Source organism: Lonchura striata, chromosome Z (assembly GCF_050655825.1).
Source record: "Lonchura striata isolate lonStrDom1 chromosome Z, ASM5065582v1, whole genome shotgun sequence".
NCBI classification, from domain to species: Eukaryota; Metazoa; Chordata; class Aves; order Passeriformes; family Estrildidae; genus Lonchura; species Lonchura striata.
Window position 1 is genome coordinate 46,746,920 of NC_140740.1, and position 27,250 is coordinate 46,774,169.

General features: G+C 49.0%; 1 protein-coding gene and 1 long non-coding RNA gene across 7 annotated transcripts in view; one reads left to right on the forward strand and one right to left on the reverse strand.

Moving 5' to 3' along the window:
- Window positions 1–6,154: 6,154 nt before the first annotated feature.
- LOC146763803 (uncharacterized) lies at window positions 6,155–23,293 on the reverse strand. The gene is made up of 3 exons (XR_014951404.1): window positions 23,161–23,293; window positions 17,048–17,364; window positions 6,155–7,993 (listed from the first exon to the last, which is right to left on the reverse strand). It is a non-coding gene; the product is annotated as an uncharacterized LOC146763803 (long non-coding RNA).
- Window positions 22,609–27,250, forward strand: part of CNTFR (ciliary neurotrophic factor receptor) — a 199,484-nt gene continuing 194,842 nt past the window's right edge. For 3 of the 6 annotated variants that reach the window (XM_085567084.1, XM_085567086.1, XM_085567085.1), the window contains exons 1-2: window positions 22,813–23,651; window positions 24,995–25,167. In XM_085567084.1, the coding sequence (XP_085423210.1) occupies window positions 23,597–23,651; window positions 24,995–25,167 (228 nt within the window). In that variant the 5' untranslated portion in view covers window positions 22,813–23,596. Of the gene's footprint in view, window positions 23,652–24,994; window positions 25,168–27,250 lie in introns of all 6 variants that reach the window. The other 3 variants (XM_077790348.2, XM_077790349.2, XM_085567087.1) reach the window with 3 other exon arrangements.

Consider the following 27,250-nt stretch of genomic DNA (forward strand, 5'->3'; position numbering starts at 1 on the left):
TAAGGATGTCTGAAGACATTCTCCTCAGCCCTGCTGCTGTATCCTGGAAGACACAAAGTCTCTGCTTCCTCAGCACACCCTTTCTTCTTCTTCCGCCCATTGCTCTTAATTTGGTCCCTCATTTATTGGACCAAGAAAAGAGGAACATCCTCTATGTTCTTGCCAATCCATCCAGATAAAACTAATGGGATTTCAGGCTGACAGGACTCAGAAAAGACTATTTTATCTGACTGAGAAACATAACCACATGCCTCAGACTAATGGAGAAATACCTGTTGAGAGCCAGATATAAAGAAGAGTAGCTGCCGGATGCTCTGTTTGGTTGTTAATATCATCCAACTTTTAAAACTCCTTAGTTATCAGATTTTGCAGATCAGCTTAAAAAAGAACTGCAAGATCTAAAAAATGGGAAGCATTTGCTCTTTGCTATATTAGGAACACATCGCCCAGCTTTTCTCCGCAACTATGACAGCAAAGACTATGCTCCAAAAACTGAAAAAAACCAAGCTGAAATTCCCTGGAAATAGCTCATTTCCACCAGAGGGAAGGGCATTAAAAAAAAATAACACCACCAAATAAAATCATTAAATGTGAACTATAGATTGTCTTTCCATCTCTACCATTACCAGGTTAACAAGGAGAGAATCAACACCTGAGGAAGGATTTTCTTGGAGATGCTTGGTGGTGAGGTTCTCCCATGTGTGGGGCATCTGATTTTTATGTCCTCCTCAGATGGGAAAAGGAGCTCAGAGACACTTCTTCACACTCCTCCCAGCAGAGGGAACTATCGGTCCTTGCAGGAGGCAGATCACTTGGAAGCTGGGACGTTTTGCAGAGCTTCAGAACAGGCGTGCAGGGGTAGCTGCAGTTTAGGCTGGGGGCCACAGGCTGCTGCTGCTATATCTTCTGAGGTGGCAGGGGATGTTCGCAAGCCCACAGGGCTGTTCCATCCTCTGAATTATAGTCCATGCAGCAAGGGCTAAGCCTAGCCTGGTCTTGGGTAGGTTTATGGTAGCTCCTGCTGCCTCTCTTAGTCACCTCCTTCAGCAAGATGTTTCTGTTCTTCTCTCTCTACCCACACATTCCTGTAAAAAAGTAAGGAAAAATGTCTGTCTGTCCCCTACCACAGCCCCTGTACAAACCCTACCTGGATTTGCCTTCCAGTGCCCAAATCCCATGTTAACGCTGTTTACCTCACAACACCCAAGGGGCATGCCTGCCCTGGTGCACCCATAATATAACCTAATTTTTATTAAAGAGGCACCATAAAAGTGCTGAAAGCAAAAATCAAACAAGTAAACCCTGAAATCTATAATGGAAAAGCTGTATCTAAGGCAATAAAGTAAAAAAGCACAATTTTTGCTGTTGCTGGAGTACCTTATTTTGCTTCTTCCCACCTGTGCTGTCTGTACTGACACTCAAACTTATAATTTTTCATAGTTCCTCATGTCTCATTTAATCTTTGGTGCACAAAGAAGATAAAGTTAACCTAGATAACCACAAATTTCCTTTCCCCCAACACTTGCCAGCTTGACCTGAGGAATATAACCTCCAGAGCAGTGTTTATGTGATTCTGCTGTGGCCGTACATGCAGCTGGGCACACACACACGCACACACAGAGGCTGTGGCCATACTTGTGATGCAGGTAGTGGGTCTGCAGGGAAGTGAGGGACTCCCAGGGAACAGATTACACCTCCCTTCACAGGCACGTGAGAATGCTCAGTGCACTTCAAGCACAAGCAAATGGCTAATGAGTGAAGGAAACTGGTGTTTTATTGTGCAGTATAATAGGATAGCACAGCAAAACACAATAAAAGGCAGACAGCCATATCCCCACAACATAAACCTGGCTGGGCTTTGGAGCACTTGGGGTCTATTACATGAAACACTGTGGCCTGGGGAAGGCAGAGGATTTCTGCTTCATTTACTGACATTAGGCAAGGCTGCTGCTAGCGTTGGTTCACCCCATTATAGCCACCTGGCAGGCTCTCCTGCAAGTTGTCTCTCCCTGAGATATCCCTGGAGTTAGGATATTCATGCTGAAGAGCTGGATGCTCCTGTAAACACCACAGCAGTTAAACCCAGTCCTTCCCAGTCTAGCTGCCTGTTGATATTTCTTTGAACATGGCTTTCCTCTTGCCCCTTTTTCTTGTTCAGTAAGTCCCCAATTATAGTCCAGCCCTGGCAGCTCCAGGCTCCCTGGGTGGCTGATACAGCCCCAGCCCTTGTGCTCTTGTGGGGCCATGGCTGATGGCTGTGCTTGCTTTAACTTTTCACCAGCCTCTTTAGAAGATGAATGAGCCTTGTTAATCAGCAACTGTCTCTAGGAGAGGACTAGGGGATAACATACCTGCACAGGACCAAGAAACTGGGTTGTCTCCTGTCCTCTGCTTTGATGCCTTGTAATGCATGTCACACCTTGGAGAGGAAGATTCAGAACTCTGCAATTAGGGCTGATTTGTTAGTATTCATTAGACATATAATTGTTTCTGAGCTGCAGAAGCCCTGAGCTCTTTCAGACTGTGCTGTTCAGCATCCCCACGAGCAAAACCTTTTCCTTGTTTCTATTCCCAGCCTCATGTGAGCCTCTCCCTGCTTCTGTCCATTCCCTGTCTGATGCTGCTTTCTGGGCTGTGCTCAGTTGCTGGTGGTCCTTGACATCTCCATCAGAGATGTGGAAGAAGATGAGTCCCCAGGTGCATGTAAGCTGCCAGAGCAGAGATGAGCTGTGCTGGGGAATTTGGGTTTGTTCCATGGCAGAGACCTGCCCATGGCTCCACAAGCAGTGCAGATGGGGTCCTCTGCTAAGGTAAACTTCACATCCATCCCATGGTGCTTCATCCCTCCAGCCACCCTTTCTGCTCCAGAGGAGACCCAGCTCCCTACATGGAAGCCATTCTTCTGTTCATCTTTGCCAGGATCCTCTAGACCTTTTCCAGCTTCATCTGGATGAAAGATAAGGAACAGAGGCACACCCTGTGCCTCGGTCAAAGGTGTAGTGGCCCTGTTCCACACCATAACATGTGTGCCTTCCTAATAATTCCTGCCTTTTGCTTTATAATTTCCGTCACCGTATTTCACCAAGCTGACATGTCACACAGGGTATCTGCCCCTCCATGATTCTTTGCTGTGTAGCAATGCTTTGTTCAGAGCAAAGGAAAACCTAAGGAAGCCTTTAAACACAGGCTTTCTTCCATAGGCTGGTGGAGCAGCTTGAATGATTCCTGAAAACACCTGCTGGATAACGTACGTAAGAACATGCTGCAGAGCCTGCACTCACAGAATTCACAGAATCCCAAGGTTGGAGGAGACCTTAAAGATCATTGAGTCCAACCCATTCCCTGACACCTCAACTAAACAATGGCACTGAGTGCCACATTCAGTCTTTTATTAAACACATCCAGGGATGGTGACTCCACCACCTCTCCTGGAAGATCATTACAGAAGTTTATCATCCTTTCTGTAAAAAACTTATTCCTAATATCCAACCTTTATTTCCCTTGATGCAGCTTGTGACTGTGTCCACTGGTTCTGTCAGTGTCTGCCTGGGGAAGGAGACCAATCCCATCTGACTACAACCACCTTTCAGGGAGTTGTAGAGAGTGATAAGATCACCTCTGAGTCTCCTTTTCTCCAGGCTAAACAACCCCAGCTCCCTCAGTCATTCCTCACAGGACTTGTGTTCCAAGCCCCTCACCAGCCTCGTTGCCTCCTCTGGACATGCTCAAGCATCTCAACGTCCTTCCCAAACTGAGGGGCCAGAACTGGACACAGCACTCTCTTCCTGCCATGCCTGCATTCTCCACAGCTGTGCTTCACCCATCACTGCTCCAGCCTGCCTGCACAAACCTTCCCAGCAGGACAGAGCTGCAAAACAGTTGATGTTGCTCCTGTGTTTTTTGCCTCCCTGGGCAGCAGCAAGTTCTCTGCATGGGTCAGCATGTGTGTGGGGGTGTGCCGGGGGGCAGTGATCTCTCTGTAGGAAGGTGGCTCTCCATCGGGGCTTCTTGGAGCAAGAAGTCCCACAGGGAAGCAACAGACATGCTGAGAAGTCACCACTGCTCTGCAAGACAGACATAGGAGCCCAGGGAAGAAAGAGGGAGTAATTTCTCCAGTGCTGTCCCCAGCCACCCTTGTGGTAACATCTCACCCACTGTTACCCAGAGCCCATCTCTGCACCCTTGCTGTGTGCTGAAATGTTGTCCTAGAGAAGCACAACTCCACATGTAACACCTGAAGGTAAATGGACTGGTTTAAAATTATGAATCCTAAAAAAAAACCCAAACCCTGATAACATGGATGGGAGGGTGGCGGTAGGGCTGTGGGAAGATCCGTATGGTGGGGTGAGCTCAGGCATTTGATGGCTGAAGTGTTGGGGGGAGATGTCTGTCCCAAAAACCTGCAGTGAGAGGAAACAGGATGCCTCAGCGATGAGACTGAGGGCAGCCCAGTTCTGCCCACAGAGGCAATGGCAAGTAATAGGTTAATAAGGCAGAGAAAAAGTCCTGCCTAAATATAACCACCGTGCTTCAGGGTGGTTAGGCCATGTCCCCAGCAGGTCATTCTGGTCCTGACCTGATCCAGTTGCAGTGACACGAATAGCCATCTGTGAGTTTTGGTGTGGAAAATATTACTAATTAAAATTAAAAAAAGGAAAGCAAAACATCTGTACTCGGCAGCATCTGTCATTCTTGCTTCTTCAGGGCATCGTGCTTGGAAACTTTAAAACAAGAGGGTATTTTTAGTTTGAAAAAAAATTAAAAGCACAATTTTAAAATTATATAAAAAAAATAAACCAGCCCAGCTTCCTCTTTTTTTTCCCCCATTGCTGCGTGTGCAGCCTGGAGAAGCTCTGTGAGCTCCTGCCAAGGAGCTGAGCATGGGGAGGGAGCGGGTGTGCAGAGGGATAGGGGTGGCAGTCTTACCCCTCCACATCAAGACTTGGCTTCTCTCTCCAGAAAGGAGAAAGTTGAGCAGGAATAAGGTCTGACTCCAGTGCTGCCTCTGCCCCTCAAGCTGCTGACAGTGTCACAGGCATTAAAAACAATGTTTTGTTAATTAGCACAGGGCTGGCTGGAGACCAGACCAGGGTAAGAAAATTGGGCAATTTTAAGAAGTCTTCCCTGCTGGCATATTGGAACAAAATAAATAAAAAGTTGCCCATGGCAAGCCAGTGGGAGACAATGTTAATTAAACTTTGTGAAAAAGAATCAGGGAAGGCAGAGAAGAAAGCAGCTAGCACCAAAGAAGGGGCAGACATGCAGGTGGTACGTGCCCTACCGGGCTGGCCACAGCCCCCACGACCCAGTTCAGCCCCATGATGCTCCCCTCTGGTCTGTCCCTCCATCTCCCCACCCCATGGACACCCTAAAGCCTGTTCCTTGGCCACAATCCAACAGCACCCCTATCTCAGAGGTACCATGTACAGCATCCAGAGCTCTGGAAAACAGGAATCAGAAGCCAAACACTTGCCTAAGCACCATTCATCTCCCCCACATATGGATGCGTCCTTGCCACCTCTGCTCTGCCCTATAGCCCTTGCTGCCTGCTGGCAGAAGCCCCACACTTTGGAGGTGGAGGGTGACCTGATCCAGAGCTGTTCTGTGGATCATTTTGATTCCTGCAGCATCTAGGATGAGCTAGCTGAGAAATGGCAAGGCTTTTCTAAAGGGCAACAGAATGGTTTGCAGTTTTTCTCATGAATATTTTCTAGATTTTTAGGTTTTGGGTTTGGTTGGTTTTTTGGTTTGTTTTGGGTTTTTTTAGCTGGTGATAGAATTACCCAAGGGCTTGTGTGGTTCCCTGCCTTAATCCTGAGAATTTTGCAGTTATTTATTGGAAATTTGAAAGACTGTGAATGAAGTTGAAATCCTGGTCTGGCAGGCTGTATCTGCAGTAAATATGGAAGGCACAAGGGGACAGAGCCAACAGGGAGGCTTGGGATGCTCCGTAACAGTGCTGAGTGCTGCAGGGTGCTGGCCAAGCTCTCTGCATTGTCCATGCTATCCTTTAGTCCATGGATCACTCACTTACACTCACTTCCATGTTGGTGATGCCAGCCTTTGAGAGCAGGCTCATAATTTCTTGACTGCTGCCAAGATTAAAGGCGGTCTCCACCCAAGGCAAACTTAAAGATAGGGACATCCAGGTGGGAAGTGCCAGGATTTATTCAATGGCCAGGTGCAGCACTAGCTTCCTTTCTTTACTGGTTAGGCTCAAACCAAGTAATTTTTAGGAGTAAGCTGTGAGGCACAACCAGTTTTCGTATGCATTTAGGTGTCTGTATGTGCACTGTCATCTGAGTGGCACTTTGGAAACCTCAGGGAGATGTTCTCTTCCTGGAAGCAGACACCATGATCTGCTAAGCATGGTGGAGAGCACAGGGACCATTCAGGTGTCTCCTATTCTCTTGTCCTCCCAGAACAACACGTCTCTGCCCTGTGTCCTGCCCACCACCTGTGCCACAGTTATCTTGGCAACTAACAGGTGAGGAGGACAAGATGGAAGTCTGGAAGAGAAATGTGCTGTCTTGGGAGCGGGTATCCCTACAGTTGTCCCCCACAAAAGACAAAAAAGAGACCTGCACCACCCTGATGCAAAATGGAGTTTGCCTCTCTAAAATCAGTGGGAAATTAGGGTAATGATTCCAGGCATGAGTTGGAGGGGCAGGGAGAAACTCAGGGCAATCTGTGACTCCGAGAGCCTTTGCACTTCCCAGACAGATGGCACTTGGCAGAGGCTGCTGTCATGCTTCTCGCGTTTGAAGCCCTGACTTGCTTTTCTGGAAGAAGACAAGCCACGGAGGGGAACTGGTAAATACTCCCAGCCCCAAAATGTCCCTGTTATCAACCCACAGCTCTGCCTAGAGCTTGGGATGCAGGCAACATGCAGGATTTTGGGCAGCAAGTGCTGATTTGTTATTGCAGGGTCACTGGGGAGCACATGGAGCAAGGTGCTGAACACAGGGACACATGGCAAGTGCAGAGGGGGAAGAGCACAAGTTGTTTAGTGCCAGTTTGTCAACAGCTCATGTGGAGGGCAGCTGTGGTGGAGGGTTCAGGGGTTTTGAGTATTTTCTGTAGGGTTTCCAGGTCTGCCTGTCCAAGGATCTGTGACTTGCCAGGAGTGCAGGGCACATGCAGGCACAGGGGCAGAGTCACTGTGCACACAGAGCAGGGATGGGACAGGAGCATAACCCCACATTGCCTCAGCTGCAGCCCATTAGCTGACCATGCTCTCTGCTCCTAAATCATTTCCTGAAGGGCTTTTTGAAACCAGAAAAAAAAAAAAATCCCCTTCAAGATGGTGGTGGAGGGGAGGGAAGGAGGGGGGTAGAAAATAGTGAAAAGTTCAAACACAGCCTGATGTCTCAGAGCTGCTTTCATGCCTGGCTCAATCTACCAGGAGTTTCATGTGGGTGTGCAAAAGGTAAAGCTGAGCACAGGCAAACCCTCCCCTCCATGGGGGTGGGAGCCCAGGGACCCAGACTGAAGCTCTTTTTTTTTTTTTTTTTTTTTCCTGCTTGTGACTTTTTAGCAGTCCTTAGGGGACATTCCAAGTATGTGGCCAGGCATGGAGATAGTTTAAAACACATTAAGTTCACGGACAAGGTGTCATTAGGGCTTCTTTGGAGGAGGAGAGAGGGAGGAATTATTTGAAGTTCGTTTGCCCAGAGGGAGTGCTCTCTGAAGAGAAATGGTTTAAGGGCACGGCGGGTCTGGTTCAGGGTTTTTGCTCTTCCTGCGACTTCATGGAGCTGTTTTATTTGAAGATGTTGGTTGTTACAGTGCAGGACGGGACGGAGAACAGAAAAGCATCAAAAGTATTTTGCCTGCCCTGCCTTTAACGTTGTTCTCTCCAGACTGTCTAGAAGAGCAGGTCGGAGCCGCAGAGTCCTGTTTCATGGGAAATATCGACCTCTTTGTTGTTGTTGTTCCAAACAGGAATGAAAAATGTAAATTTCTGGTCAAGCAAACATTCCTCAGGGCTGTTCTGGAAAATTGAAGCGACACTTTCTCAGCATTTTTGTTATATTAAAATTCAGCATGCAAATTGGCTGTGTGATATATATATTACATAACATACTGTAAGCAAATTGTAATAGAATATAAGGTATAAATCCAAAACATTAAGTGGAATGGTTTCCCCTAAATATGTTACCAAAATGATACCTTTCTGGCAAAAGGTTTGGATTCTATTGAAACAGCTTCTTCTTTTGTTTTGGAAAATTTGCCTGTTGCAAACAAATCTGAGCCATCCGCAGGCATAGTCCCAAGACAAGCCTGCCCTTCCTCGGGGCCATCTTTCCATTAGGACCATCTCCTCGGTGAGGAATGGGCTCCTTTCACTTCTCCCTGCTCAGATTTTGGAAGAGCTTCCTTGTGGCAGGGGCTGGAATTTTACCAGTTTTGCCAGGCTCCAAGATACCAGTCACCTACTTTCTGGAAAAGGCAGAAGAAAATTGGCCAGACCTAGAAGAGAGTCTCTTTATTTTTTTTCCCTCTGTATTAAATCTGCAATTACAGTTGGGTTTTGTTTGTTGGGTTGTTTGTTGGTTATTTTTTTCCCTTTTCTTTATGTGCTGTTGTTCATTTGAGCAATTATGAAATCAGACTTTTCTAGGCCCTCACAAGCAGAAATTCTGCTTCAATACATGTACTAAAGTGTATTCTGGCTGCTGAGGATGATGAGGAAGGTAGGTAAGCCTTCCTGGGCTGGAACTCACTGCCCAGTCTTACCTCAGCAATGGGCTGCCCCATAGTGATGTCCAGGGGCCTGGAAATATCCCTGGTGAAACCTCAACAGGAGGAGGGAAAGGCTCTTTTGCCCTGAAAAAATCACAAACTGAAAAGAAAGGAGATACGGAGTGACTTCTGAAGTGTCCTGAGCACTACCCCCAGCACTCTAAGAAGGAAAAAAAAGCATCTTTTGAAGATAGGATTGACTTTGGATTCACATTGCACACTAACTGCTGCAGAACTGCCTTGGGCTCAGGAGATGCACAGAGCTGAGCATCCCAGGCTGGCACTGTGCTTGTCCCTACAGCTTGGTGAGTCTGGGGGTCATGATTCCTTGGAGAAGGTCCTTGTGCAGGCTGCAGCATGGAGCCAAAGCCTGGCTGCTGTGGGGCAGCTGCATACTTCAAGAGTTGCCTCAATGCAATCAGAAGCTCTTCAGCTTCCAAAATACTTCCTGTTCAACGCCCCACTGGTGACACAGACGGTGTGTGAGGGCTACAAGAGTTTCTAATGTCTTTTTAATTCAATAAAAGCACTGAGGAAAGCAGGGTTACCTGTCTCTGTAGTTATGGGATAATTTGGGGAGGTACATTATTTTTAATGATAATCATTCCAGTGAAGGCTGCAGGAGACATTCTATCCTTAGCTTGTTTTTCTCCCTAAAGAAGTCACCAGATTGTCAGATTAAATACAGCACAGGGGAAAATTACCCTACAAAGCTGGACTGGGGTGGGGCAGGACCTGAGTCCCAGATCTGTGAGAAGGAGAGGTGTTAGAACCACTCCAGGGTGGCACTGATTGGAAAAACAAAACCTTGCAATCTTTAAAAATGTCTCTGTAACAGTAAAGGAGGAGCGTGGGGCTTGAGAACAAACTGTCTGTGATCAAAGCCTCTCCTAGAAGCTGCTTGCTGCGAAGTGATGCTTTGATGATATGTTACCTGTTCAGCGGCTGGCAGGCCCCCCCTGGAGCAGGAATCACTGCAGCCCCCACACTGCAACAGCCTCCTTCCTGCTGGTGCAAGCTGTGCTGGACAAGAGGCTGCTCAGCCCACAGGCTGGTGTCACAGTGTGGAGACAGGAGCTGTGCCTCCATCAGCTCTCTCTCCCAATGTGCCAGGGCAGACCTGGAAGCTAAGAAGGTGCCCTGAAAGGCTGAGACATCCCTTGTCTGGACTGCTGCAGCTGGCCTTGCTGGAGAAGGTGCATGATGTTAATTAACTCCATCTGCTTCTAAAGCAGGAGTGGTTAAAATTGTTCTATCTCTGCACAGCACAGCCCAGGGAGACTTCTGCTCTGAAGGGCTTACAGTGAAAACATCGAGTGAGACAGTGGGTGGAAGCAGAGGAAATAACTGTGGATAAAATCCCAGAGTGGATTGGGATGAAAAGGATCTTAAAGATCATCTAGTTCCAACCACCCTACCATGAGCAGGGACAGCTTTCAGATTAAGGCAACAAGAAATTACCTGCACACTTATGAATAGGGTGGTGCAACAATTCAGGTGTCTAGGCAGGACCAGAATTCTAGGGAAATTTAACACCTATCAAACTAACCGACATCATTGGACACTAAACCCAGCTTTTTTTGGGACACATCAAACCTTTTCCAGGTCTCAAACAGAAAAAGCAAACTTCAAAGGGAAATGCAAATTGGGAAGCATGGCTCAAAGTTTAATTGGACTTGTTAATCGGCTAGACTGGAGGAGTGAAGAAGTACCTGATACACAAACATAGGGGAGAGCGTGGCCTCTGTCCAACTGAACCAATGGTGCAGGAGCACACACAGATCACCACGGTGCCCCAGTTTGATTTTCAAAAAGATAATAAAATCAGGTAAATTACCTACTCACCTTCCCTGTTGAGGGAACAACATGTGCCCTGGGGACCGAGTCTGCCTGGTTCTGCTGGTGCAGCTCTCATCCCCACTGGGTATCAGGGGTTTTGCACAGGGGGCCCTGAGAAGTTGCAGAGCTGAGCTGGGCTGGGATGACACCCTCATGGATAGCCTGGCTGGGCTTCACAGATGTGTCAGAGGTGATCAGAGATGGGAGTTTTCCTTTCTACTGAAATCTCTGATTTTTTCCAGCAGAGACATCATGAGGGATCTCACTGAGTCTTTGCTTTGGGAGAAATGTGTCAGGAAATCAGGAAACTACCTTATTCCTGCATGCTGAGAGCCCATTTGGGGATTGCAGCCTCAGGGCTGCTTCTTGGGGCTGAAGAGGGATTTTGTGCCTGGCACTGCAGACAGAAACAGGCATGTCTGCCCTCATGGTGGGAGAACAGGAACTGGCAGCTGCAAATACCAGCAATGCTTGTTCCCAAGGGGGAATCATATTCAAAAGCCCCCGTCTTGAAAAGCTTGACAGTCTCATTTTCATACTTCTGGTCACTACAGAAGAAAATTGAAAGTTTTCCCAGCCTGAAGCACTCTGCTTTAACTTCCTGAACTTGCTCCAAGTGATTTGAACTGTGTAAGCATCTCCTTGGAAATGGACATTGCTTTTGAGGATGTTTTCCTCCAGGAGCTCAATGCCTGTTTTTCACACTGAGTCATTCTCCTGACTATGGATCTGCATCTTCCAGTGTCTTCCTTGATAACTGGGATGCCTGTCTGGAGCAGTCTGTGCTGCATGGTGAAGAAGGAGACATTTTAGGAAGAAACTGCTACAGAAGGGAATGATTCATTCATGGCTCTAAGAAATGCAATTCTCTGTGTGGAACATGCTGGTAGATTTACAATTCATCCCTTTTGCACAGCAAGTAAACTTGGATGACAATAGCTTACCAACCTTGAGATGCAAATATCTGGCAATTCTTGAGATAGCAGAGGGCAGAGCTTTGTGCTGGGACTTGGTAGCAGCAGCGGTGTGTGACTGGCAGAAACTGATTTGAATAATTGGGTGTCACGTCTCTATTTTTCTTTCAGTTTAACTACATGTGCAATTAATTAAAATAATAACCTAAACGGTCTCCTGCTGGGGTTGTGTTTGCTGCTTTACTTCAGTCTGCCATCAACGCTGCTGAAAGAGTTTTATCGAGAGTTGCTTCTTGCTGAGAGGAGCTGGAGCAGATAAAGGCTTTCCCAGCAGAGAAACCTTTAATACTTGTGGCATCTGTGCTCTCCTCACCCATGTTGCCTGGGTGGTGGATAGACAGTATGTAGGGATTTAATGTGTCACTTCCCACATCCTCTGCCTGACCTGCACTTTGCCTGGCATGGGGAGCTGCCTCATCCATGTCATGGGAAATGTGGTCCCTGTCCTGCATCCAAGGTGTCTTGGTGATGCTGCAGAAGGGCTTGTGAGGATTGCTGTGAAATCACCATCTCCCCCAGGTGCAGACACAGAATAGCCTCTAGTATTTATGACGAAGTACAGAATACGTGACCTGTGCTGGTGAAAGATCCCGCAGGACCACTCCATAGAATGTCAACATGTCCAGACTCCAGGCACCAAAGTTTTCATGAAAGTTCCAACTCTTTCTCTTCTAATTAACTCTAATCTCTAACAGTTCAACAAAGGTGCAGCTGCCTCCATATCCCATCTGATAATTTTGCTGTCTGTTTCCATCTACATTCCCTGCCTCACCTCTGCTCTGCAAGCCCAAGACTGGCAGGGGCCCTCAGCAGCCTTTGCAAGGAGAGAAAGCTCTGGTCCATGAGGAAACCATTACAGACTTTTCATTCATTCATTCATTCATTCATTCATTCATTCATTCATTCATTCACTCATTCATTCACAATGTTCCCTAGGTGAGGGCCGAGATTTTGGTGCACACAACATCCCTTGCAAGATCATGGTGCATCTTGTGCCCGTTGCTTCCATGCTGTGGTTCTCTGTGGGAGAAACGAAATTAGTTGGGGAGCTGTGCTCCTGCTTCTCACACTCCTCGTAAACAGCCTTTATCTGTGAGTACATGCATCTACAGTGGCGGCAGGAGCATACTTTGAAAAATCAAGATGCTTACAAGTCTTTCCCTGTATTCATTGCTGGTACAAGAAATATTCCCCTGCAGCTGAGTGCATTCACATCTCATCTTGTTCCTTTTCCCAGTTCTTTTTCTTGCCTGGCTGATTCTTTGTCAGCAGCCAACACTAATCTATCATCTATCCCTGGCAGTTCCTTCCCTGCTTTTAGTTTTAAGGATGCTTGAGATACAAGGTATTGACCATGGTTGTGAGCATGGTGCCAAACAGCCCTTCACCCCACAACTCCTGCCTGCTCTGGCGACAGAGGATGGTAGAGATTGAAGCACTTGACTGGCAGAAGCAAGATTATAAACTTGTCCAGAAGAAAGTTAATTGGAATTTAGCTGAATGGAAAAGCAATAAAAATTCAAAAGGTTTTGTTGGGTTTGTTGTTTTGTTCAGGTTTTTTGTTTGTTTGGAGTATTTTATGGTTGTGTGGGGTTGTTTTATTATTTTTTTGGTGGTTTTTTTTTTTTGGTTGTTTGTTTGTTTGGGTTTTTTTTTTTTTTTCTTAAACCAACTGACTGAAGTAGAGCTGCCAAGACTTTTAACTGCATTCATAAACTTTAAGGACAGCGAGGACTATTTTGATCATCTGGTCTGACCTCTTCCTTACTGTGAAACTGATCACTCCTGCTGACCTGAGCACTCCTGCATCAAGCACTAGATTTTTGTACCTCCTTTAGAAAAACAATCTGATCAAGAGAATGATGAGCATCTCACACTCTTTAGTAGTCCATAAGTGGAGATTAAGCTGATTTATAAATTCTTTGAATTAAAGGATGTATCATGCCTACCCCAGAGATAGTGAGGAGCTGCTTCTGTGCCCACTTCTGGGCACAGGGTTGTCAGAGCATGAAGGATATACCAGGAGGAAAAGCCAATACACTGAGCCAGAAGAGAAGGGGAAGGAGTCTAAAAGCATGGCTTAACAAAATGTCACCACTTTCCTCTGAGCCCATTGTCTGAAAATAAGAGATGGTGTGCTTTTGTTTCCATCCCCACTTCAATTAGCATGGTGGGGACAACCATTAGTACCCAGCATGCCTCATCCAGAACCCTGACCTCCACAGAGAGGTCTCTAAGTACAGTTGAGATCTACAGTGGGGTTACTGCAGTTATTTATCACTGGTTACAGCAGAAAGTGTTGTGGTAGGAGCTGTTACACCCAATGTACCAGTATTACACCACTTTCTTAGCATGGGCTTGAAATGGCTGCTGGAAGGGAACATTTCCTCTGGCTCTGACAATCCAGATACTTGGGAGGTGCTGAGAACTAGAAAAGAGAGAACTCCAAAAAAGGGGTTTGCTCCCTGGCCAGCTCAGAGGAGTATGTGGGAAGAATCCAGCCCAAATCCAGGAAAATATGGGGCACTGCTGACCTGGGCACAGCCAGACCAGAGCAGGACCACTGATGGGATCCAGCACACTGAGGTCTGGGCTGTTCCAGCCCCAGGGGGTAATTTTGCTGTTGCTCTGTTCACCAATCTCTAGCCTCTGCTGGCTGTATCAGATGGGCTGCACATGCCTGGGGGAGCATTCAGCTGGTTGGGATGTCTGCTACCCCCCTCTTCTGTCCTGCCCTGAATACATCCCTTCTTCACTAGCCAGTGCAGACCTCAGATGTGAGCCTCACACTGGAAAACACAGATACACCCTCTCAGTAGCAAAACTGCTGCTCAAAACATCTCACAGAGCAAGAGTCACCTGAAGGCATGGAAACTGGCCCTTCTCAGCACTTCTTGTCCTCCATGTCACTGCTCCTTTGCCAGGGGTGCCTGAGGAGCCCAGGACCCACTATTTGATATTTGAACATGCAGGAGGATGAGCCCTTGCTTCCCCACACTGCTGTAGTAACAGGCAAAAGCCAGAGGAAGGATGCAGGGAAAGCACATGGACACTGTGAGAACTTCTCAGGGATATTTTCATTTATACCATGCTGTAATGTCCAACACCACTCTTCCACTTCTATCCAGACATCAGGTTTAGCAAGGGTGCCTGTCATCCTATTTGTCAGAGAACGCCTATCTCAGTTAAACACCCCCCACACCAGGAATCACTTACATTAAAACAGGGAAAAGCGTGAGACCACGGTGTTACCTCTTTCCCCTGCAAGCTCAGCCAGGCCCCCGGCAGGCTGGGGGAAGCATCCCAGGCTGAGCACTGTCCTGCCGAAAGATGTGCCCACCCTGGAGAGTCCGCGCGGCCGCTCCGCGGGCGCCGAGCATCCTCCCGCGGTCCCCGAGCGGGCCCTGCCGGGAGATGGCACTGCAGGCACGGCCAAGCATCCCGCCGCGCTCCGCCGCTGCCAGCCGCCGCCGCGGCCACGACTGGCCTTTCATTTGGTCTTTCCTATCCTTCCCCCGAGACCCCGCTGGAAAAATATTCTTCTTGTCCCCTGTGATCGCTACATCCTCGCCACTTTGCAGTATTTCTTCCGCGCAAAACTCGCAGCTCAGGAAGGAGGCGGAGGGTGCACAAGGGATGGCTGGGAGTAGCTGCCACATCCCTGTCAGCATCCGGGCAAAGAGGGGTGGAGGCAGAAAAAGTCTCTGCTCTGTCCTTAAGCGATGAAGACACCTTTCCGGACATGGGGTTTGCAGTCTCAGACTCTGCCTGGAACCCTCCAGAGCATGAATATTTCAACTGCAACCTCCTCTGGATCCATAATCACCCAAAACTTCCCTCAAAGCTTTTTTTTTTTTTTTTTTTTTTTTTTCCAGTTCAAACAAAGAAGCTGTGCAAGCATAATTAATTTCCCTGTCTCTAGGTGGGAAGCTTTGCTAAAGTGGCTGTCAGGAAATCAAAATTTACAGCACCTGAAGTTTTGCTAACTCGCTGTTTCACATCATGGTATCAGGGGAGATGCAGATTTTCTTGTTTCTCATGAGAGCTTAAATCTCCACCTGGATGAGACTGAGAAATTTCGGCAGCCTTTTGCAATGCTGGCCCAATTTCCTAAGGAAATTTCATGGGCTTTTCCTCACCCTGCCAGATTTTTCAACACCTTTCAGGAAGTCACAGCTGAGCAGTTTTGGTCAGGATAGTTTTGCGTTTCAGGGAGAATATTTGGACCGTTAGGTCTTCTTGGCAAACAGTTGTTGGATACTCCCAGGATGGGTGTTTGTGCTCTGCAGTGGTGCATTGTCCCAGGCAGCAAGGTGTTCCCAAAATGGGATATAATGCAAAAACTCAGTGAGAAGACACCCATCAATTCTCTTGTGAAAACACATCTGTTTGGGTTCAGATAAAAGGTTCCACAGAAATGCTTTCTAAGGCTTGGGTTGTTTTATTTTTTTTTGGGGGGGGGGTCGGTTTTGGTTTTTTTTTGGGGGGGGGGTTGGTGGGGCTTTTGTTTGGTGGGGTTTTTTTGGGGGGGGTTTGTTTGTTTGGTGGGGGTTTTTCGTTTGTTTTTTTGTGGTTTTTCTTTGGTTTTGGTTTTGGTTTTTTTGGGGGGGGTTGTTTTTGGTTTTTTTTTTTGTTTTGTTTTGTTTTTGTTGTTGTTGTTGTTTGTTTGTTTTGTTTTTTTTTTTTTTTCCCTTTACTGACAGTTTGGTACAGGGCTTTTTTGGATTTTTTTTTTTTTTTAACCTTCAGATGGTTGGTTTTGTTTGTCCCTTTTTGAGTGGGGGGTGAGGGGAGGAAGGGCTGGATGGGGTGAGAGGAGATAATTTTTTTAGTTGGAAATTCTCAAGTCTGAAGTTTTGAGAACAGGAACATGCAGGTGCCCTACCTGGTCTTAGGAGACAATAAAAAGCAATTATGCATTTTAACATAATTATCTATTCTGGCATTTTTACAGAGTAGTTGTTTGCTCAGTTTAAAGGAGACAAATAAATCTGAAAGAAGATTAGTGTTGCAGGGTCACAAGTGGGAACAACATGAGGTAAACAGGAAGGTGGGCTGGACACTCTGTGATTGTAACAGGTGTGTGAGAGAAAAGTAAACAAATGCCCCCTTTTGGGCTTGGCAGTGGTGAAGGTGCAGGAAACGATGGTGGAATGCAGTTAATGGAGAAGAGAGAAAAAGGAAGATGGCAGAGGGTGCAGGAGCAGAAAGAAGAGGGAGTATTTCTCCCTTTTATGAAAAGACTGTATGGTGCACAGCGGTGTCCATTCTGACTTTGTCAGTGGCCACAGGAGCCATCCCTCTCATAGTATAGGTCTACACCATACAGAGGCACCAAGGAGCTCTGGGGTGAAGACAGGGCTTAGCCCAAGAGGGTTTCACTTGCTTGATTGAGCTTCTGGACTTGTAGGAATTTATTCTCAATGTTAAGGAAGATAAACCAGCAAATCATTATTTAAAAAATGCATCTTTGAAAGGTTTGTACTCACAAGCCAGAAAGTGGAGGGCATAGGAATGGTGGTGGTGTGGTGGCATCTCTTCACAGGCATCATATTTGGGATGGTGACTTCCCATTGCAGCTCTCTCTCCAAAGGCAGCTCATGGACTCTGCTGTTAGAGATGGGAGCTCTCTCTTCTCTTCATCCCCTGCTCCGCACACCCGGCACTGATGTTTCCCAGGTGTTTCTGACTTGCAGGGTTCGAAACTGAGTCACCTTTGATTTCTTCTGACATTTCCCAGATTTTTTTTAACTGCAATATTGTATTTATCCCAAATGTGGGTTTCTGGGGAAATCATGCTTTTCAGCTAAAGGCAATAAAGAGAGAAAGTGAAACAAAATTAATCTTTCCCTATCAAAACCCCCCCCAAAAAAACAACAAAAAAAAAGCCCCACCAAAAATCCCCAACCCTTTTTAAAGTCATGGGGACAGAGGGTTTCAAATTCCTCACCAAACCACATTCAAAAAGCATCTCTTTCACTGTTTTCTTTCTTTCACTTTTTTCTTTCAAACCCGACCTTTTCATGCTAAAAACATCAAACCGCTCTAATCCCTGGCTTCTGCTTTCTTATGTGAAGAAGATGATTTGTGATAGAAGCCAGTCCCTCAACCAGAGCAAGGAGCCACGCTGCAGCAGATGCTGGCTTGCCTCGAGGTGTTAATCCACAGGCGGATCGTGGGGATGAACCAGCCCTGCTGGCATTGGCCACAGCTTGGGAAGGGTTCGCACGTGGCTGGGGAATGGTGGGGTTTTGGGGCAGGGGCTCTCAATCCAGGCAAAAGCACAACCATCGGAACATCCTTGCTTCCTCCAGAGCAGCAGGAGCACTTCTGCCATGCAGAGCCTGGGGCCGTTTGGGTGCAGTTCTGCTACAGAAGGGGCTGGAGGCAGAAGGCTCCAGAGAGCAGCACTAGCCTGGATGTGCCTGATGCCATCCACATTCCCTCTGGACACCTCCAGGGCCCCCAGCCCTGGCAGTGGTGAGCCCCTGTAACATGTCCTGATCCATGGGGAAAAAACACCCGACCTGGCAAACACACAGGATTATGGTGCTGATTTCCCCATTCCAGGAGCATTGCAACACTAATCCTGTAATTCGGTGCAAAGTGGTGCAAAACATGATCGCTTTAAGGTCTTGGTTCTTGCTTGAGATTTCATGGGATTGCTCTTCTGGCACCATAGGAAAGAGAGTGTTGAAGGAAACCTTTTCCAGACCCCTATCCTCTTGTTTCTCACTCAGAAAGGCATGTGCAAAAATGTATTTTAAATATGGCTTTCATTCCACGCTGAGCCCCTTCCGAGTGAGGAGCTGGCAGCCAGGGGTCATGTGGTGAGTGGGTGATGGGACAGACCTTATTTATAACAGCTGTCAGGTGATACTTTGTCATCGATATCTTACCCGGCAGTGGCAGCAGCACTAGTGTGGGGTCTCTCCATACTCCAATCTCTGTTTTCCAGGAGTGGGTTTGGTAACACTGAACCTGACATCCTTGTTGCACATGGAAATTTGGAAATTTCACTCACTTATTTCAGCTGACTGGCAAGACCTGGTTCTCTCTGTAACACTTTTAATCACAAATCATGCTAATCACTCATCTCTGTGCCACTTGATGCCCATGATCAGGGCTACATCCAAGGACAGGATTTTCTCCCACACAAATCTTTTCTCACATGGTTGCATCACACTCTGTCCAGGCTCTGGAGGTCCCCACGGTCTCTTCTTGCCTACGCATTGATGTATGCAGGCAGATGCTCACCACCATCACCAGGACTCTTCCCAGGCAAATGGGTAATGGACTGGAAAGCCACAGCCAGGTCCTGTGCTTTATATCTCTGTGTTTGTCTTTTGCATGTGCCTCCCACTTTCAACACAGGAAGAAGTTTTGGCAAATGTAATAAAGACAAGGTGAAGTTTTACATAAAATATTCTCTTCTGCCATGAGTTCTGAAGAATTTTAATCAGTCCAGGAGTACCAGAAGAATTCCTTTGCCTGCAGTCTTTTCATGATCTTGCTTTCCCCTCTTGTTCCTCGTGGGGAGCATTTGCTGAGAAGATGATTAAATTGGGCTGGTAAAAAGCTTGTCGGCTCCATAGCTTCCATCTTTTCCTGCTTCTTTGCAAGAACATTTGTACTTTTTTCTGGCCTGCCACATGCAAGGTCAGCTGCTTTCTTTGCAGTTTTCTTGTACGTTTCCTCACCATTGTTGTGGGGTTTTTCCCCCTCCAGAGAATCTCTTTTGTGCAAAGGCGAGAGACAAGGCTCCTAGCTCAGCCTGCTGTGTTGTTGTTCGCCTGAAGTCCAGCAGGAATTCAAGGAATGGTTCCCCACGTCTCCTATTCACCTTGCTCCTGCCAGTGGCAAGGGGTCGGGTAGGGGGCGGATATTTTGGGGATGCTATGAGCAAGGAGTGCAGACTCAGGGGCTGATGTTAGCTCGGGGATTTTGGAGGTCTGAAACTCATCTGCTGTTGCCTGCCAGTAGTTCAGTGTAGGAATTTGGGCATTTTCCTTTGAACAAATGATTCACCAGTAATCATTTAATCAGCTCTCCCGATGTTTGAATAATTTGTGAGTAATTTAGTCAGATGTTTGCCACAGAGTATCAAATAAATCGTTTGGAAAGACATTGGCTCAGACGCTCACCTCATTTATGTGCAGCTTTGGCATAAAACAGGCCAATGCTGTCCCCTGAGCTTTGGCCTCAGGTGTCCAAGAGATTTACAACTGGCCAGGACCAGCCTCAAACTGGCTGGTTCGGGATCTGACCATGGCTCAGCTGTACTGTATTTTTGCCATGCAGCTGTGAAGCTTCTGCCCTCCTGCTTGGGGTGCAACTGCTGCTGGAGGCTGGGGGTGGTGTGCAGTGCGGTAGAGTGGCATTTTTGGTGATAAATGTCCTGGCTGGATATCAGTGTACAGACTTGTGATGAGACCCTTGCTTTTTCTGAGTGGCTCCCTCTGGGGTGCTATGGATGAGGAAAGCAGCCCAGCGTGATGGACCTATGCTGGCTCATAAGCTAATGGGGAATCATTTCCCCAGGTTCAGCTCTCTTCCTGGAGTGATTAAAGCTCCAGTATCTTTCCATTCCTGTCCCCACAAAACCACCTGCTCTCCTGACACACTTCCCAATGGCATCGGAAAGCTGCTGCTTCTTGCACAGCTTTGACTCCTTCTTTTTCAGCTCTGATCCTGGCTGACAGCAGGGAGGAATGGAGAGGGAGAATGAGGGGCTGGTATTTTTTTTCCTTTTCTTCTATTTTGTGACTACTTCAATCTAGTCCTGACTTTCTGGGCAGCAGGGTCACTCCCCGGCTCTGCTGCATCCTGTTGAAAAGCCTTGGAGACATCTCCTTTTGACTTTTAATTTTCCCTCCTGTTTTTTTTCCCTGTATTTTTTTTTTCTTAGGACCTGCTATCACAGATTCTCCCAGACTCCCAACATGCTGGTTGTTCTTCATGGATAAAACTAGTAACAATAATAATTTATTGTGATCTTTCATCTGAGACAAAACATCATTATTTCCATCCAATTAATAGTGTCTTTTAGCAGCATCAGTGAAAAACTAGACAAAACCTGGCTCCCACCCAGCCCCCTTTCTCTGCCTGTGTGACATTGTCTGCAAAGAGAGGTGGTAGCTTTGATTTGATCAACACTTACCTAGTTAAAACAAAAGAGAACTACTTTTGTAGTCTTGCCCAAATGTTAGGTTTTTATGTTTTTCTTTAACAGGAAGACCAGGAAGAAAGTTCTCTTGTTTTGTTACTACGTTGTTTTCTTCAGACCAGGAGAAGTTCTGGGATGCCAGGAAAAGTGGGGACCTGCCAATGGGAGTATTTCTCCCAAGTCTCTCTGCAGAGTGTTCTCGCATGTGTTGTTTCCTGAGTCACAGGGATTTGAGCTGGGAATGCTCAGATATCTGGAAGCTGGAACAGCCATTACTGCCGACCTGAATGCTGATGTCCAGGGAGCAGAACCCCTGACACAGTCACTAGGCTGGAGATAAGGGCAGAGGATGCACGTAATGAGATACAGGGCTCTGCAGGGCTCCCCAAAATCCCCTCCAGGCACTTCTCCCTGTCCCTTGCTGGCAGCTAGCCCCTGGCAGGAAGCAGGCTGTTTCTTCATGGGCATTTGTCTTTTCCAGGCTGGGAAAACAGAGGTATTTTTCTGCACACTGGCAGCCAAGTGGGGGATGTGTCTGGGAAAGGCTATTTCCCCCAGGCCTCCTTCTCCATGGCATCCCCCAGCCACTGCCACCAGGGTGCCAGTCAGCCTTTTCCCAGATCCTACCCACAAGGTGTTTGCTGTTTTCTGGGCAGTTGGCAGGAGGCGGGGGTGGGTGCCCTGCAAGGGCGCCTTCCCCTCGGCCTCCTGCCCACCCTGCCCTTCCTTGCCCTGAGGCCGCTTGGCTGTCCTTGCTCACTCTCCCCATTGGCTCCTGCTTGCTTGGCCTCACTGCTGCTTTAATTTTAGCAATTCCTTGGAAAGAGTCATTTTCCATAACTCAGCTCTCAGCGGAGCCCTCTGCCTGCCAGCTCTGCCTTCTCACATGTGTTGCTGGCGTGCCCCAGCAGCACACGCCTGCACCTGCCCGGCCAGGCCTGCCTGTCCCAGCCCTTTGCACACCAAATCCTCACACCCGGCTCCCGTCCCCACTTGGCACATTTCAGCCCGGCACTCCCAAATCTGTTGTGCCATGGCTGGAGTGGGCAACCCGGCCCAGTTTTATGCCTACCCCTGGAGCTTCCCCCTCATCAGGGGTAACTGACCACAGCATGGGGAGATATCTGTCCTTTTTGCCCTGCAGACCCCACCCACACGTGTCTGTAGCTGTGATGGGAAATTAAAATTCCCACATGCTACAGGGGACTCCACAGCCTGGGGTTTTGATGGATGAGCAGGGTGGGCTTGTTCAGCACCCACCAGCAGGTTTTATTGAAGTGAGGAAGGTGGGCTCAGGTGTGGCTGCAATGGCTGTGCAAGAGGGAGCACAGCCCACACGTGTGGTGGTGCTGGGCTGTGCAGTGTGTGTGAGGAGTGAGATGCTTTCACGACAGTGTGCATCTTCCTGCAGGCACTGTTGGGCACTCCAGGAGGGTGTTGGTGTGAGGGAGTGCAGCACTCATGAGTGGGGCATGTGCAAGGATGCACACGGAGATGGAAGCACAGCTTCTTTTCTTGAATTGGCATCTAGTGATGGAGGGAAGGGACAGTGCACATGGAGGGTGCATTGTGCATGACCGCGTGTGTGTGTGCGTGTGCACAGGGTACGCGTGAGGTGACCACGACCCTGCTGCTTCCACTCTGGGGAAGTGGGGGGCTTGCAGAAACTGGTGCTGGTGATGTATGTGTGTGTGTGTGTATGCGGGGTGCCATCCCCACGGTTCTTCCACGAGTGTGCATTTGCACGGGGGTCGGTGGGGCGCGCGTGTGTGCTGTGCCTCCCTCCAGCTCAGCATCCGTGGGGAGGGAGGAGGCGGCGGCGGCGTGTCCGCAGGGGCGTGGACCAGTGTGTGGCTGCGGGGGGTGCGTCTGTGGGTGTGCGTGCGTGTGTTTGTGAGTGTGTGTGTGCCGTGTGTGTTTGCGGGCGGGTGCGCGCGGCGCGGCGGGGCCGGGAGCGCGTCCCCGGCGCTGTGCCGGGGGGTGCGGGCTGAGCTCATCGCTGGCTCCCCGGCGCTCCTTACCAGTGGCTTCTGCGGTCACATGGGTTATGTGCTGGAGTTTAAAAGAGCTTATAGCCCCCGAGCCGGTGCAGAAGCAGCCGGTGGTTGCATGGGGTAGCGCCGGGAGCGGCGGCAAGGAAGGCGCCGTGAGTACCGGGCGGCCGGGGCCGGAGGGCGGCACGGGATGTACCCCCACCCACGGGACGGGGGAGGCGGCGTGCGGGCACGGGGGTCAGCGGAGGCGAGCCGCGGGGCCCGCCGCCGAGGGAGGCGGAAAGCAAGGCGGAGGGGAACGCTTTCTTCCCCCGCATTCGCTCCCGGTCTTGTGTTCCCTCCCGCCCCGCAGCCGCGCACCTTCCCAGCGCCCGCGTGTGTCCGCGCCCCGACGTGGGCCGCGCGTCCACCCCTCCGTGAAGAACCAATATGGGCAGCTTACTTTCCTGGGAAGTAGCACGCCGTGCGCGTGTTCCTGGCGGGGAGAGATGGGGGACAAGGGGCCGGAGCGTCCCTGCAACCTCCGAGACACCGGGTCCGCATCGAGGCGCGGCGGTGGAACCCCCGTCCCCTGCCCGGCCGCACCTCTCGTCTCCTGCCCGGCCGAGAGGGCATCGCGGCCGGCACCACGCTGAGGGCTGGGAGGGATGAGTTCTCCCTGCGGCAGTGCACGGGGCTGGAGCGGCTGAATCTGCGGGGCGGCTCTTTGTAAACCGGAGCCCGTGGATTTCCTGGGCGGGAGAGCAGGCTGCTTCTCCGTCTCTCCAAAGGCGCAACCTGCCTTCTTCTCTGCTGTGGCAGTGCAGAATTTATTTTTATTTTTTTACTTTTTAATTTTTTTTTTTCTGAAGTGTGATTTTTATAAGAAAAGCGTCTGCATGGTGCTTCTCGGGAACTGCTCTCCCTGGGCTAGGCAGACAGTTCATCCCGAACGTGAGTACAAGGGCTGCTTTCCAGAATTGCATAATACACACCGATCCCTATGCTGCACAAAACTCCCTGACATTTCCATATCTTGGTGACTTCCCCCACTGCAATCTTGAAAACGAGTTGTGACTCCAGTCAGCTCGTGAGACAATTTGTGGTGTCTTCATTGGGGACAGAACCAGGTCTGCATGTTCCAGCTTCCCTGACTCCTCTGGCAGTTGTTTCTTTAGCCACTAAACTTTTTTTGGTATAACGATTGGCACTCTTTTACGTTCCCCACCCCATGTGCAGGGTCTGTTCAGAGCACAGGTTATAGAAAGGGACTTGCCTGCAAAGCTGTTCAATTTCTTTTCCCCATCTCTTTGTGTTTTAGTTTGTGGGATGGTTGAAGAGGTTCTTCCCTCTGATCGCTTTTTGCTCGGGAACTTGCTGATGTCTCCTCGAATTCAGCGAATTTCAGTGACTGCCCACTCTCAGCACACCATGTTGTGTGCTTGTGTGAGGGACAGGACCTGCACATGCTGCTGCCAGTCCTACTGGCTGTGTGTTCAGGCAGTGAGGCACTGACATTTCCTGCTTTCTGCAAAATGTGCAAATATGTGGGAGCAGCCGTTCTTGCTCCTGGATCCCTGCCTTGCCCCTCCGTCAGGAGTTAGAGTTTTGCTGTGATGTCTGGATATGTGCAAGGGATGCTCGTGTCTGGCCAGGCAGCATGCTGAGACCTGGTCCTGTGATCAGAACTCTCTAGGGCTCACTGAAGCAGGAGGACTTTCCCAAAACAGGCAGAGCTTTAGAAATGAGAGCCTCGTGCCTGGCAGTCTTCCTTGCGACAGCTCCTAAAGATAAGTTTATCAGAGCCTCTTGTCAGAGCAAGCCAAGCCATTGTACAATATCTTTGGGCTGATTTACCCCAAGAGGACACCATTGTGCCAGGACTCTTCATCCCCTTCCCCCTGGAAAGTGCTCAGCAGCTTCTGGACTTGGAAAAAACCCTGGTACCTCTCAGAGCCACAAAGCTTGTGATGCACACACATATTCAAATAACTGTGCAGCCAAGGCTTAGCTTTTGGGGACGTAACTGGCTCTCTGAAGCTAGCAGCAGGAGTTTTGTGGGTGCAAGCCCCAGCTCCTGGCCACTTTCATTTAATTCCCTGCAAGCTGGAGACAGGCATTCTGCTCCAGCTCAGTCTGGGGTTGGGTGTGCGCCTGGGGAGCCTGTCTCTCAGCTCTGTCGTTTATTATTGCTGCCGCTGCCATTATGCCTGACAAATGAGAGTTGCTGAGTAATGTGCTGCTTGTGTGTAAATATCTGAGTGCTCGCAGCTGAGCTCACTCCTGCCACTTTGCAGGAAGCCATCTCAGCACCTTTCCCCTGCGAAGACTCGGGAGCGCAAAAGCGTCCTTCTGCGGGGACCTTCCCACCGCTACCGCCAGCTCTAGCCTTTGCTCTCCACTGCTTCCCTGCAAGCGTGAAGCCTCCATCCTCTCCGGCTATCGTGGCGGCCCTTCTGCTTTCCTGAGTGTGAGTCAGAGGTGGGAAAGGGCTCTCTCTCTCTCTCTGTGTGTGTGTGTGTTTCTGTGTGTATGTGTGTGTATATGTGTGTACGTGCGCAGTTGCTCCCAAGGGTCCTTGTCTGAGGCAGAGTGAGTTTTGGGGACTTCGAGTGTTTTGATGGAGACAGTTGTGCATAACTAGGAAAGAAGTTTTGGGGTTGGTTTGGTTTTTTTTTCCCTGCCTACTCAGCCCTGAGTTCCCCCTCATTTCGTCCAAGTACTGATGAAGGTGCTAAATTGCTCCTTCCCATATTGTTTTCATCCCATTTGCAGATTAGCATCCAACTGCTTCTTGCAGTCAGTACTTGCTCAGCCCAGCTAGGCTGATTGCAGATTTTTTAATCTCCCCTTGTAAATCAATCCCTTCTACTGCCTGATAATTTTTGTCGCTCATTTTTCTGAAATCCCTCCAATTTGTCCATTTGGTGTCGGTGACGTATGCCTGGCCCTAAACATGATGTATACCAGGCATGGCAGTGTGAGGGAAGGACACCTCCTCCCCTCCCACCCCGCTGGGGCTTGTGATGCTTTGTCAGCACTGAACTGAGTTACTTCCCCATTATTCTAAGCTATAGTCCCTGCTCGGTGTTGCAGAAGAAAGCAGCATACTCAGGTCAGTGCCCTGGGGAGAATTCCTCCAAATTTTGGTGATGGGTTACTGAGGTTTGGTTGCATGCTGGTAGCAGATGCTGGAAGGGACTGGTGGTCTAGGTGTATTCCCGGGGTGCCTCTTCCCACAAAAACTAATAGCTAAACAGGAGGGATGAGGAAAATAAGAGACGGTAAAAGCTGGGCAGATGGGGAAACTGAGGCACATGCATGCACTTTTCCTGTGCACATTTCCAGCACACGGTTCTTGTTTAGGTGCTTTGTGTGTGGGGTGTGGTTGCACTCGTTATAGTTCCAAGCTTCCATGGGCATTTTCCGAGGAGATGCTGGATCTTTGGTCAGAGCAGGCTGGCACATGGGGATGATGCTGGGTTCTGGGCTGATTTTGTTAATTGCTTCTTGTGCTTTTAGCCAGAGCCTGATGCCACAGGTGCTCTCATGGAGAAGAAACAGGGTAACAAAGTGCCTTGCATTCATGCACTTAGAAGTTTTATCATGCCAAACCCTGAGTTCCTAGGACTGAGCATTCACATTCCCTGGAAGGGCCATGCCCTTCCAGGATCTGTCTATTTTTAGGAGGAGTTGTATTCTGGACAGTGTCCACTGCAGATGCTCTCTGCCTCCTCCTCTTGGCCCTCCTCCAGGGACACCCTTTGGGCTATCTGCTGGAGGGGCAGATCTTGCCAGGGCTCCTCCAAAACAGAGCAGAGGTGGCACCTTGCTGGGCATGGGGATGCCTGATGGGCTGTAGCTGCCCCAAGGTGCTGGAGAGGGACAGGAAGCTCACGCTGTCCCTTGCATTAACTGTTGGGAATGGCATTTTGCTATGCTCTGGTGCCAGCAGGACACGTGGATTCTTCAGTGTGGGATGAGCAAGGATGCTGCCTGGGCCAGGTGGTACCCGATGCTTGGCGGTGCCCGGTGTCGGTCCGTTCACCAGGATGACACTAGGGGGCACGAGATCTGCTGGAATTCCTTTGTTGGGGATGGGAAAGGAGGATGCAAAGCTGCTCTTGACCCTTCAAGCCCCGCACATCATTCCCCCGCACGTTTTGTAGGAATTAGGAGTGTTAAACCCCACTAGCTGTCCTGATAACTCATCCTGCTGCCAGGGTAGGACACAGCTCTCCAGAGGCTGATCCACTGGATCTGTCCGTCACTGGCCGTGGAAGTAGCAGGAGTAAGGATGGAAGCGGTCAGCTGGAAACATCTTTGATGCAAGGAGGTGGATGCAGCCGGAGTGCCAAGGAATCTCTGGGGAATCTGGGAAATCCAGGAAAACACCTTAGCATGGTTTTAATGTCTCTCTAGAGGCGTTGTCCACAGCGGGGATTAAGTTAGATTCAGGTCTGGCTTTCAAGATGCAGTGTGTTATGGTTTCATTTTCTGCTGGTTGTTAAATTCATGCATGATGTCTCCTCAGGGTCATGTTTTCCCAAAGC